General features: G+C 25.4%; 1 protein-coding gene across 1 annotated transcript in view; it reads right to left on the reverse strand.

Annotated features, from left to right (window-relative positions):
- Window positions 1-15381, reverse strand: part of LOC100209578 (chloride channel CLIC-like protein 1) — a 44888-nt gene that overhangs the window by 24099 nt on the left and 5408 nt on the right. The window contains exons 2-3 of the mRNA XM_065801243.1: window positions 7820-8110; window positions 2779-2984 (exon numbers count right to left, since the gene is read on the reverse strand). Coding sequence (XP_065657315.1) covers window positions 2779-2984; window positions 7820-8110 — 497 coding nt within the window. The remainder of the gene's footprint in view (window positions 1-2778; window positions 2985-7819; window positions 8111-15381) is intronic.

Consider the following 15381-nt stretch of genomic DNA (forward strand, 5'->3'; position numbering starts at 1 on the left):
TTTATCTTTCCAGGATATTTGATGAACAGCTAATGCTATTCATCAGTTGTTTATCCTGGGTGCAGAAGGAATTTTTATAGACTTTAAAAAGGAGAAAGGCCTTGTGGTGAATGAGGAGCTAAATTAGTATTCCGACTAGGTTCACTTTAAGCTGAACATGAAAAAAAAAATTTTTTTTGATAGTACGTAAAAAAAATTTTTTTATAAAAATTCTATTTTAGTGCAAATTATATTTAGGTTGCATCTAGAATAAAAAAGTAAAATGGCTGCAGAAAATTTGATTGATGGATCTACTTTTGTTTATCTACAGGGGAAAATCCTATTAAAGTCACAATGGGCCAGAAAATAAAGCAAAAAGAAGTTCTAAATAAAACAAAAAGACATGGTTGCTACTCTACGAAAAGGTTTAGAAAGTAAACTTTCCATAGAGCCTAATATTTTTGATCATCTTTCTGAATAAGAAGATTATATTTCTAACTACTACAACATACAGAAGTATGAGTTTCTTGACTATATAGATCATGTAAATTTAAGAAATCTTGTATATGTTCGAATTACATCAGACTTGATGTGCTAGACTTGTTAAAACTAAATGGTTTAGGCCCAATTTCAGCCTTTATAAGAATTTAATTAGATGGTGGTGGTTCATATTTGAAGTGAATATCAATATCTTTGATTGTCATAAGAATAATGATTTAGATGAGTTCTTGAAGTGTTCAATGATTACAATTTCTAGCTATTGTTGATAATATTTCTGAATCTAATTGTAATTTGAGGCAAATTATAAAAAAGTTGAATTTGCAATGTGTCAGTTTTTATGTTGCTTTTGACTTAAAATGTGAAAATGAGATATTTGGCTTATCTGAACATTCCATGAAAAGAGCTTGATTATGGTGTAAAGAAATATCTACATAAGATTCAGGGAAAAAATAAACTCTTGACAGTATTGATTATTGGTACAATAAATATTTAGAACAATAAAACAAAAATAGCATCTAGATCATGTCGACTGGCTACTATAAGCAGTGGTGGATCAAAAAGAATTTAATTTTGTTTACACTTTATGTGTATATTGTAATAATAATAATAACAATAACAATGTGTGTATATATATATACATATATGTACATATATGTATATATATGAATATATATATATATATATATATATATATATATATATATATATATGTATATATATATATGAATATATATATATATATATATATATATATATATATATATATATATATATATATATATATATATGTATATATATATATATGTATATATATGAATATATATTTATATATTCATATATATACATATATGTATATATATGAATTTATATATATATATATATATATAATATATATATATATATATATATATATATATATATATATATATATATATATATATATATATATTCATAAACAAGACAAATTTTCTAATTTTTAAAACTATTTTTTTAATAAAAAACAATACATGTTTCGACTAACACTAGTCATTTTCAGTTAAAATTAAATATTTAAAATTTGTTAAAAGACCTATATAGGTGTTTTAATAATTATATTTGTATTGTTTTTAAAAAAAAACAATACAAATATAATTATTTTTGTACAAACTAATAATAATATAATTACAAAAACACAATAAAATCAGTTAAAAAGTCATACAATTATCATGCAATACAAAAGAAATAGGAAATAACAAAAGAATAGGTTAAAAAGATACGCAATATGTATAAAAAATAGCAGCTTAACAGAAAGTGTAATTTGTACATGGTTAACTTGTTAATATTTTGAAAAAATAAATTTTATAAATGGGGTAGAGACCACCTCAGATTTACCTTTTCTTTTTTTTTTTCAAAACTTACTTTTCTAAACCTTTTTTTTTCTAAACAAAAGGGTGACATTTTTTCTTAAAATTAAGAACAATTCTATTATTTTAAACAAAAGTTCGTTAATTAAAGACTTAAGTCATAAATATAATTAAAGTTTAAAAAAAAATTTAAAATCAATTTTTTCTCAACTTAAAATATAATTATTTGTATTTGCATTTGTATTTGGAAAATGCTGATTACAAATACTTGTATTTGAATTTGTATTTTAGGAATCTAGAATGTATTTGTATTTGATCAAATGTATTTGACCCTAACACTGCACCTATAGGCATCAAGTGAGCATACATAAAGCCAAAGTTTGTTATATAAAATTAAATTGACTTTTGCATTAACTGCAAAAATCAATTTTTGGTATATTACTATTTTTTAGGACCTTGCATGCACATGATTTTTCTCCATATAATCAATATATTACATATTGATTATATGAAAACTGTTAAGGTATATAATATACCTTAGCAGTTTTCAAAAGTAACTATAAAAGTTGTGTGTAAATGGAGTGTAACCTTTATTTGATTTCTATCAAGTGTAATCATATTAATTTTTTGATTTTACCTTTGAAATCTACTCAAAGTAGCAGAAAAATAAATAAAAAATATGTCTGTCATATTTATGTTGCTAAAATTGCCCCTTGAAGTAATAATTGCACTCCATGCATAAATATTTTCACAAAGTATCTGAAAATAATCACAATTTGAAGACATCAATTCCAGTCTATATTTGATCTTGTTTTTTTATTTATTTTTAATTGATTGAATGAGATATATTTATTTAGGAATAACAACGTAAACCACTTGCAAGAAAAACTTAACAAAAAGTAAAAAAAAAAAAAAATTAAAAATACTTTAGCTATAAAAATAAATGCTTAATTACCTATACCACTCCCAAGGAATGCTTAATACAAAACAGAAGAAGATAATTAAAATGATATTTCTGCGCCATAAAAATAAATCCCAAGAAGAAGCAGACTTCCAAAAAAAAATGCAGAAAAATAATCCTCCAACAAACATTAATACTGGCCACAACTGTTCAATAGAAGTATTTCTCCAAATTGTGTCATTATTGGGATGAGAAAAATGCTAAAATTTAAAAAATTTATAATTAGTTTTTAACAGTTTTAAAAAGTTTTTATAACTATACATAAAAGAAAACTTTGCCTAAGTGGCATGGTGCCTAAGTTGTAATTTAATATTTAAACTTTAAAAAATTAATAATTAGTTTTTAACAGTTTTCAAAAGTTTTTATAACTATACATAAAAGAAAACTTTGCCTAAGTGGCATGGTGCCTAAGTTGTAATTTAATATTTAAACTTTAAAAAATTAATAATTAGTTTTTAACAGTTTTCAAAAGTTTTTATAACTATACATAAAAGAAAACTTTGCCCAAGTGGCATGGTGCCTAAGTTGTAATTTAATATTTAAACTTTAAATTTTAAATATTTCACAGTCCTTCAGATACTGTGTCATAAATTGACCACAATTCATAATTTATCTAACTTAAAAAAAAAGTTGCCATTTATTATTAGTTTAGATATTTATTACAAAATTAAAAAATTGAACCTTTTTAAAATTCTATAGTTATAAGAGGGTTGGTTGGCTTTATTTTAAAATTCTAGAGCTATAAGAGGGTTTCTAGCATAAGAGGGTTGGTTGGTTTTATTTTTAGAATATCTTGTACTTTTCTTGCTAGAAAATATTTTATCTTTCTTGTTAATATTGACTTAAGCAAATTCTATAAAGTAAATATGTTCATCCGATGCCATCATTAGATGTGCATCCAATGATACGATGTTGGCCTCAAGGTGATTTGAAGGCAGAAAATAAATTTTATGACAAAATCTATGAAGCTAATTATTTTTACGGATCTTTATGTAACTAAATTATTAAATGATATTTGTATATTTAGTACGGTTTTCAAGATACAGTTATCTTCTTCTTAATGAGAAGTCTGAAAATGTCTTTATAAGTTCTCACCGTGGTCATTGTGACTTATAACTTTTATACCTTGCCCTAATTTGTTTAAACTTGGAGTGAAAAGCTTCTCTAGTTTGTTCTGCAAATTAAGCTAGGCCACATTGACTTTCTTCACAAAAAGGAACAATGTTGACTAATATGATGTGCACTTTCCATGTTACAGGTAAGATGCAATTATAATATTTTGCTAACTCTTAGTAAAAGATTACATTTACACCTTTCACACAACATAGAAAGTTATTATTGTTACCATAAGGTAATAAAGTCTTTTTTTCTAGCAATAGAATGCTTGACATTGGGATTAAGGAAATTACCAAAACAGTAATCTCCAACACACTTTAAATCTTTCAAACATATAATAATAGGTATTAACTGTCAACAATCATTTTAGAATATCACCTATATGTATCTAAGATTATACAATATCTTGTTACAGTTAACAGTTAACTGTTAATTGGAGTTAATAGCTCCATGAAACCCTCCTCTGCATCAAAAGCATCAAACAAAAATCAGGTTTCTATCAACCTTTTTATCACCAACTACGAACTTCATGGACCGAAGTCTGTAATGACTTTTTACAGTTAATTTTGACAGTCAATTATTGATGGGTAATTAGTGATGGTCAATTATTAACGGTAAATTGTTGACAGTCAGTTGTTGGTGGTCAATTGTTGATGGCCAATTGTTGACAGTCAATTGTTGACTGTCAATTGTTGACGTTTAATTGTTGACGGTCAATTGTTGATGGTCAATTGTTGACGGTCAATTGTTGACGGTCAATAGTTGATGGTCAATTGTTGATGGTCAATTGTTGACGGTCAATTATTGCCAGACATCTAAAGCGGATTTTTACTGCCTTTTCTAAAAAGCTAGAAGAGCTCTGATCAATCTCAATTGTGACTATATCAGGTATATGACTTTTAGGACTCCGATCAATCTAAACAATAATTATTCAGAATTGACATTTGATATACATCTTTATACTTTAGCAGATGCTTTAATGTTTTCACAGATGTATTGTATAACTTACCTTTTCTATCTTCTGTGCCCATTTGGTCAGGGATATACATGTTTGGACTAATGTGGTAGTAGTGTAGAGTATATATGTCTGTACCAATAAAGTAGTAATGTAGTAGTAGAGCGCTCGCTTCATTAGAAAGAAGTTCCAAATTTGACCTGCGCTCAACTGTTTCTTTAAGCACTTGTGTTTGTCAAGATTTTGAAGTTAAAGAGTTGAGAGAGGGTTGTAACCAAAATACAGTAGTCTCCTCAACTGTAGTGTCCTTCTTAGCCTTGGGGAGGTGAATAACATTAAAAGAAAGTCATTGTTGTGTTTAAAAATGCATTCAGGAATTTTAAAAATGTTCAATTTATAAACAAATACCTAAATGTTGGCATTTTTGGTGGGCCATAAAAAGTGCAAAAAAAATCTTAAAAATAGTTCAAATAACTTATGTTATAACTTTTAAAAATTTTTTTATTTCTCTAAAACTTTTTATAAGATTAGTAATAAACAAACAACAGTAATAATAATAATAATAAAAATAACAACAACAATAATAATAATAAACATGACAATTATCAGGAAAAAACCTGGTTCTAAAGCAGCCCACCTTGGAAAAGTTTTAATAAAATACTTTTTTAAAATATACTGAGAGATCAATTAATTAATAACTATTGCTAACTTAAATTAATTGGTTTTTAAAGAAAATAATTTTTATCTGTAGATTTATTAAAGACAGTGGATTTTATAAGAAGACAGTAGATTTTCTAGGGTATGATTATTGCCTAAATGTAAACACTTAAAAAAATTAAAAACAAATCAAAATTTGACAAATGACAAATTAAAATTAAAAAAGATTAAAAAAAAAAAGTAAAAACAAAAATACTTTAAAAAAGTTAAATAAAAAATATCATAAAAATAAATACTATTTTTTTATAATAATATTTTATAATAATTTCCATTATCGGAAGACATTTTGTTTAAACTGAATGGTACAAGTTTAGCTTCAACGATAAAGTTGCAACAACTACAATATTAAAATTTTTTGTTGTAGCAAGAACAATACTATAAGCTTGCCTTGCAATAATAATAACGCTACAAGTTTTTGTTGCAACAACAACAATGATATAAGTTTTCATTGCAGCAACAATAATGCTACAAGTTAGCGTTGCATAACTTCAAGTCTAAGACATTATATCATAAAATAGGACTAAGTTCAATTATCAGATTTAATAAAACATTGTTAATTGTTACATTTCAAATTATTAAACATATTTTTAATATATATTTCTTCTCCAAAAACAAATTTCTTTTATATAACTATTATGTTAAAACTTCTGTAAATTACTTAAATAATTTTGTTTAAAAAAATCTTAGTAGACTTTGAAAATAAGCTTCTTTTTTTAATATTTTAATGTGATTTCAATGAATCTTTATTGGTTTGTGATCACTTAAACAAAAAATTTTTTTAAATAAACTTTATTCATTTTTTCACTGTTTCTTTTATTTTTTATACAATTTGATTGACTTAAATAAAAACAGAATTGCAATAAGCAAATTATTAAAATTTATTTAACAAAAAATATTTTTAGCTCTGTTAATTTTTGTAAATACATGTACTAATTACAAATGTATAACATACCTGTAAAGCTTAGCATTTTCAAACGAGGCTTAAATATTTTTTTTTTTCATTTTTATATTTATTTTATTTTTTAATTTTTAATTTATTTTTTGACCTGTTGGACTCTTAAACTAGTTGGGATTCTTGTCTTATATACGGTGTCATCAGATTGTCTGCACAGCTGTTTCACTCAATATAAAAGCAAACTTGATGTCATCGCTTTTATCAACAAAAAAAGTTTTTGTATAAAAAGAAATATAAAAATTTACTTACTTGAAAATAATAGTACCCTTTTTTTCTTTAAATAATTTTATCTTCGAATAAAATAAATATAAAATGATGAATTAAGATTTAAAACTTAACATTTTTGATCAAGTTAATGAAATTTCAACCTTTTATGCATATGAAAGTAAAAAACTTTTTTTCTGTACCAATAACTATGTTCACTACATTAGTGATCGACCAAAACCTGTTATCAGTTTCTGCCGAAATTTCAATTTGAATCAAAATTTTGGTTTTAATACTTTTTATAAATTTGGTAAAAACCGAAATTTCGGTTGAAAAACATGCCAAAAACCGATATTTATCTAATTTAGATAAACAGTTATTTTTTAAAATGTTCACATGAATTTTATATAGAACAACTGTTTTGGCCAGACAAACTCTGAAGTATAAAATAAACAAAGTTTCTCAGATCTTATAGACATTTTATTTTTGCAATGCAATTTCGAATTTTGCAAAAAATATGCTTTATTGACTTTAATAATCCCCGTTTCAGCTAACGTTAGATTTAAGTAAAAATTTTTTCATTGTCTAACAATGTGAGTATTTGAGAATAAATATCTGAATTGATTCTTTAATAGAATTTTTTTTGATAAAAAGTAAAAACAAATGACTAAAATTCTGCCAAGTTTAACATTTACTGTGTTTATTCTTAAATTAGGGAAAGTTTTTATTAATTTATAAATGCTTTAAAATAAAACATTTTGTTGGTGTTTAAAATAAAACATTTCATTGGTGTTTAAAATAAAACATTTTATTGGTGTTACCATGTTATCAGTGTTTATATTCTTTTTACAGAACAAAACCATCTCTAATATTCCAAAAGTTATAAAGGTTTTAGTAGTAATATTTTTTTAAATAATAAGAAGCCATAAAGCTCACTTAAAACAACCCTGTTCTTAACCCAGTTAAATAATATATAAATAATATATTCCTTGAAAATGAATAATATAAAGTTGATCAAAATCTGGTTATTGGTTAAAATTTAAAATTACCGATTAAATCCTAATTAAAAAAAATTAACAATTATTTACCTCAAAGGATTCAATCATAATATCCAGGAGTTCTTTTTCATTGTTTTCTAGGTCTAATAATCTTTGCAAGCGACTGTACCTGCTACTGGAAATTCTTACTTGAGTAATGTAATATTCTCCAAAACCTTCTCCGGGTTGCACAAAACTTGCAAATTTTGATAAAAAATGTTTAAAGTATGGAATATTTGATGTACAATATTTTGGAGCTTCACATTCTAATGGTTTAACTGTATTATCATTTGTCTTCTCTTGAAGCCTTGCGACATTGCTTGGAGTTTCTGCATCTACATTCTGTAACAAAAAAAAAACTATTTTAGAAGTATATTATAAATAGATATTACATCTTTTTTCATGTATACATTTCCTATCAAATACATCACTTTTTGCTAAATTGGATCTAAGACTAAAGATCATTGGAAATTAAATGATATTTTTTTACAGAGTTACTTCAGAAAAAACTTAAACACAAAAATTTTTTAAGTTTTGAACTTTAAAATTTGATATAAAAGAAAGTTTATATAAAAATATATTTCTAAAACAACTTATTGGTGGAAAAATTGAGTACCCATAAGCAGACTTAATAAACATTATTTTTGTCACTTCCGCAGAACATAAACTATAATTACATAACAATTGTTTACATGTTAGTCCACTGCTAACCTTTGCTTTCAAATGTTACCTTCATAACAACCTATTTTCTCACTAGCAACATCATACCTTAAATATACTCAAATCCAGTAAAAATAATATATCCAAACCAATTTCTATTAACTTTTTTCAAAATTTCATATTAAAATCTTCAAAATGCTACTTTGCAACATAATTTGTGAACCTCAAAAAATATGATACCAACTACACAAATATGATACTTTGTAAGCTTCAAAATATGATAACAACTAAACAAACACGAACATTTCCACTTTAAAAACTGTTGATATAGAATTCAAGTCTATTGAACAATAATAGTATGATATTGCCTTTAATTTTCACAATTGAATCTATAAGATTCAATTGTGAAGATTAAAAAAAAATGATACTTACTACACAAACATTAACTTTTCTACACAGTTCTTCATCAGCTGTGTCTTATGAAATAAAAATGAAAAATAAAAAAATCTCTGAAATATCAGTCAAGTAAAATAGATGTTTAATAGTTGTCAGCTATTAAATAAATGAATAAACAATTAAAAAAAAACTTGCAAAAAGGATTGCAAGAAAGATGCAAGCGATAATAATGGCTATACTTTATTTATTATATCTTTTTAATTTTTTTTTTGTTATACTATATATTTTCATTTATTAAATGCAAATATATTTTAGCCTTAAAACCAATCATTTGGTAAATTTGTTATTACTTCGCCCTTATATATGAACATATAGTAAAATAATTTTATCTTTTAACTTCCAATTCTCTATCATTGAATATACAAAAGTTATTTTATGGTCCAATAGATATAGCTGAAATGACTAAATAGCTCAATTTATTTTTGCCAAATTTATGAAAAGTTCTTTAAGGTTTAGTATGAATATAAGGTTTAGTATGAATATAAGGTTTATTGAATATTTTGTACAGGCATGTGCAATACTGAGAAGTTTTACTATTGGAGTTGGAGTCGCGATTTTGTATATTAACTCCGACTCCACTAAAAATGTCTCAACTCCGCAACTCCAACTCCACAGCCCTGGATTTAATTTTTGTAATGGTTTTAAAAGCAACGCTGCACAGCATAATAACTAAATTTTATTCCATTTAAAAAGTAAATTACACTATTTTTATGGGAGAAAAAAAACCATACCACTTTATTCAGCCATAAAAAAAACCATATTATTCACTTTATTAAAAAATACAGATATTTATTTGTGTCCTAGAAAAAAAATTTATTAAACAAATTTATGTTAGTCTTGCCATCAAGACTGTGCTTTTTTTCCAAAAATGTCTTTGAGGGCAAGAAAAGAGTGATTCCATGAAGCTCAAATTTTTTGGGAATTAGTTTAAACATATTCGCCTTTAATTTTTGGCTTTGGTTTTTAAAATTATAATATTTTTTTATTTTGAACCTGAACTTTTTAATGCATATACCTGCTTTTATATTTTATAAAAGCAGGTATATCTGCTTTTATATTTTAAAAAACCAGATATATGTGCTTTTATATTTTAAAAAACCAGATATATTTTATTACAGCAGATATATCTGCTTTTATACTGCAGTAAATGCATATATATTAGTCAAAACATCTTTAATACCTTTTTACATAACTTTAGGTTTTGTACCTTAGTATATATGAAAAAAAAGCATTGTTATATTTGTAAGTTCACAAAAGTCATTTGATTATTAAAGTTGTATATTGGATATTGAAACAATGCATTCTATCTCATAGTACACATTGCCTACAACCACTTGATACACATGCCAATGAATTAGTAGATGTAGTCTGAAGCTTTTTGCAAATACTCAAGATGAAAGTAATGAAATGTTTATTTATTGATCTCCACTTTCACATTCTTTTTACTAAAAAATACTAACAAAAAGAGGATTAACTACAGATGCCTCATATCAATGTAGCTTGTATCTCTAAGTAATATTGCGGAAAAGTTTATATAAAAAAAAAGGTGTTTCATAAAAAATAACAATGCAGCAAGAAGACCAAAATTTAACTTAAAAATAAAAAAATTATCCTAATCACTCAAATGTCACAAATTCTCTCTCTACATAAATCTTAGATAACTTGGTAGAAGATTTTTAGCAAAATCCAGTTGAAATTATATAAAATATAATTTTAACATGAAATTATATAAAATATCTATTTGTAGTCTTGATGAGACTTTAACATAACTTGATAATAAGTTTATGAAAGAACTTCTTGCTCAAAAGGATTCATACAAAAATGTAGTTGGTGTTAAGCAAAAGCCAAAAAAAGATCAAGATGAGGCAGTCAAAAAACCCCCAAAGAAGTCATTTTTTTAAACTAATTTCAATCATCCAAGTTAACTTAACCGTTTTAAACTAATCAACTAAACTGGTCGAGATTGTGCAGCTGTTTGAAGCAAATAAAGAGTGATTTCAATGTTGGAGTTGCAAAAACATTTTAAATATTAAAACTAAAGTTTAAGAGTTCATTTTCATATGTCATTTGTGTCCAAAAGACATATAAACATAAACTCTTAAACTTTAGTTGTAATATTACTTTAGTGCATTTAAGTTATTATATACATACATACATATATATAAATATATATGCGGTAGTGGTGTAGTGGTAAAGCGCTCGTTTCATAAGCGAGAGGTTCCGAGTTCGATCCCCTTCACGTCCCTGGTAGTACCGCACTCAACTTGTTTCTCGGCGTAGCGGCCTTGTTCGTCAAGGTTCGTATTTCGGAGCTATAGAGTTGAGAGAGGGTTGTTAACCAATAATAAGCAGCCTCCTCATCTGTAGTGGCCTTCTCGGCCTTGAGGAGATGAATAAAAAAAATATATATATATAAATATATATATATATATATATATAAATATATATATATATATATATATATATAATATATATATATATATATATATATATATAAATATATATATATATATATAAATATATATACATATATATATATATAAATATATGTATATATATATATAATATATATATATATATATATATATATATATATATATATATATATATATATATATATATATATAAAGTGTATATAATTTCTTATTGTTTTTACATACTTTTTTTAAACGCTAGACCTTGTTTGACAATTTTCATTATGCCAAATTAATAATTTTATATTGAAATGGCAACAACTAATTGCTATTTCATTTGTTAAGCTCTTTTAGAGATCTGGAAGCTGATTTTCAGAAATTTATCTCAGAAGTTTAGTATTCAAGGTTAAGAAGCTCTTCTAACACTAATACCGGGATTTTAAATCAAAGTTTTCTTTAATTTAGGTAAGTAATCTAATAATTAAAAAAAAAATTTTAGCTTAGGGAAGGTGAATTAACATTAAAACAAAAAACAAAACAAAAATATTTTATAAAAGTAAAACCTAATAAAACCATCTTAACGTACACAACACAATTTTTAAATAAGTAAATTCATTTAGTCTACAAATCATTTACTTTGAGTACAAAAACTATATTTAACTTTTTTAACTCCTTCAAAAAATTATTATAATGCTTCTATATAATTATTTCAATTTGTGTTCGGGGTTTGGTTTTTACGAAGTAAAAGCATGCTATATATTATATATTTATATTAGTTATCATTAATGTCTATTAGGATGAGTAATACTTTTCAAATTTTGGATATGGGAGCATGTGAAACATTTTTTTTTATGTATTAGGATATAAGAAAATAAATAATATAGACATTAAAATAAAACATAACTTTTGGTGCTACTTTACTTAAGACCATACAATCATGGCAGACGTAGGAAAAAATGACTACTATAATGGATATTATAAACTAAATATATTTATATAAATACTAGAAATGGTAGTGCATATAATAATTTAATTAAGTAATAGGATGTTGTAAGAAACATGAATATTGTTTTTTCTCTTAAAAAATTTGTTTTGTGTGGGCACAGGGTATTTAAAAAATGTAAGTTTTACTAAAAACTCATCAAATTGACCCCTTTTTTGTCTTTTTATTTAAGCCTATGGAGATGCAATCCTTAAAAAAACAATTAGACATAATATAGACATAAAAATAAAAAATAATTTTGGGTACTTTTTATAAGGTCATCCAAAAACATATATGGAAGTATACTGTGTTTGCTATAAGAAGAAGGAAAAAGTTTTTTTTGCTCTATAAATAATAAATAATATAGTCTCTGCAATAATTCACAAACTCTTTAGGGGCTTACAAATTTACTGGCTTTAAAAAAATGTCATTAAAGAAATACAATATATTTAATGTTGAATTTATTTTACTATGATTATAAATAATATCCTTAGGGAAAAAAAACAACTAAAAAAAATTATATTGCCTAAATTAATTTAAATAAATCTTTTTTTGATTGGTTCACGGGCATGATTTCTTAATGTGCTAATGTTGATATGATAAACCCATCTCTTCCATTTTTTTTTTCAAACAGGGCATTACAATGTCTTTAACTCTAAGTCTTTGATGACATAGTTTTAACTGCTTGAGTATATGGTTAGGCTCTACCGTCCACTTACTCTTTACTTAGATTTTAAACCAAAGTGGCACATAAACTCCAACAATAAACTCCATCAGAAGTTGAAGATTATGTTTCTTCAACTGAAAGTAAGATTTCTGAGCACCAAAGTAAAGATATTCTTTTTGCAAAATTCAACCATCTTGCATGCAAATTAGGCCCAGTTTCTTTTCCTTTAAGATTGTCCAAAAAAACTCTAGTGTTAATTGCATGGGCATTTTCATAAAGATACTTTTGATCATCTGAAAGCGATTTTAAAACTTCAGAATCATTTACTATTGTTGTAATAGGAAATTCAATTTTTATTATGCTATCTTTGACGTTGAATTTCGTAACCTTCAACACATCTATACATTTTCAAATAGAATCAGAAAAGTTATTTTTTAATATATTTTTTTCAAATTGAGATCAGCTTTTTCTAAACTACTTGCATTTTCATTGCGAATGTCCAAATCGTCTGGTGCTGTTTAACATTCTATTGCTAAAGGAGAAAATAAGTGTTCAAATTATGTTAATTAACTTTAATAAAACAGTTATACTATATTTTTTAATTCGCAGTCTCAACAAAAATTGGCAAAAATATTTGCAATATTTTAGGATATACTTAAAAGTTTTAAATTTATTAAATATCCTCACAACTTGTTTGAGTTATTTTAGAGTCTTATACTTTTTTTATCCAAATATCTTGTCAATCAATACATCTCTGATATATCAACTAACCCTATTTGTAAAGACTTAAGACATGTACCAGAAAAAATCTGCGCTGACATTTTAAAGGATATTTATTCAACTATTGTATTTCAATATCGAATGTTATATATATTTTGAAAGTACATATATTAATAATCTTAAATTTCACTTTAGAAAGTTTGTGAAGTTTTGTACGTGAGAACGCACGCACTTTGCGTTTTACACTCTACATCAGCTTTTGCACAGTCTTCGGCTGGACTTTCTTGATAGATATAATTCATTTATTTTTGAAGTCTTAAATGTTTTTGGTTTCTTTTACATTTAAACCTTATTTTTCTTTTTACAAGAGCCCAATATCTTTCGATAGGACGTAGTTCGGGACAATTTGGTGGATTACAGTGTTTTTCAACAAAATCTACTTTATTTTCTCTAAGCCAGTTTAAAGTTGTCCCAGAGTTGTGATATGATGCTAAATTGGGCCAAAATAGCGGGTTACCATGTGTGCTTTTAAAAACGGCAAAAGAAGTTTCTAGAGGCATTCTTTTATGTATATTTTGGTGTTAATTGTTCCCGTAGTCACAAAACAAGAGCTTCTTTCACCACATTCACAAATTGCTTGCCAAACTAGGAATTTTTTAGCGAATTTTTGCATTCCAATACATTTATAATTGGAATTCAGATTCTTGTAATTAACTTCTGAATAATATTGGTGTCCTGGAAGAGATCGAAAATATGCAGCACAATAAGTTTCATCGTCAATAATTAAACAAGAATTTTTGCCATATAATTTTTTATAGAGCAGCTTTGAACAACAAATTGCAACATTTTTTTGCTTTTCTTTACGACGAGGAACTATTTTCTTTTTATAAGATTTATAGCTACAATTTCCCTTTACTCTTTGTATAGTGGAAGCACTTGTCTTAAATTTATTTGCTAAAGTTCGAACAGAAATCTTCGGTTTTCTGTTTAAGGCATCTTTCACTATTTTACCAAAATCTTGTCTAACAAAACAATTTTTTCTACCACTTCTTGATTTCCTTTTGATTGTACCAGTGTTCTTAAATCGTTTCACAATGCTCTGCACTGTTCTCAAAGCAATCTGCAACTCTTTAGAAACTGTTTTGTTTGATACACCAGGATTTTTAACGAGAAAATGCAAAACTTTTCTTGCTTCTTATCTTGATTTGATTACATTTCAATTAAATCTAACTGTTTTGATAACAGAGTTGTTTAAATTTTGAATAACACTAATACAATGGTATTTAAAAAACAATTAGCTATTTAAAATGATGCACGGTTTCCATAAACACCAAATCAGAACACGTGCAGATTTTTTCTGGTACATGTCTTATGTAACCAACTTTATTTCTTTGAGCTTGTAGGAAAAATAGTTCTTGCAAAGGTATTTTTGCTACTTTTGGACATATGAAAGGTACTTAAGCTTTAAAAAGACAAATCTTTTAAAAAGACTTGAGACTTTTAAAAGATTTCACACTTAGATTTTGTCAAGTCAAATAACTTATCAAGTTTGTTTGCATACATATTTCTCTATTTTGTAGTTCTCTTTTGCAATGTTCCATTCAATGACAAGTTTATCAGCTGCATATTTTTCTAAGACCAACAAGATTGTAAAACTTATTGACATCCAAATACATTTTATTTTAATAAATATTCGCATACACATACATCTTCT

Source organism: Hydra vulgaris, chromosome 07, assembly GCF_038396675.1.
Source record: "Hydra vulgaris chromosome 07, alternate assembly HydraT2T_AEP".
Taxonomy (NCBI): Eukaryota; Metazoa; Cnidaria; class Hydrozoa; order Anthoathecata; family Hydridae; genus Hydra; species Hydra vulgaris.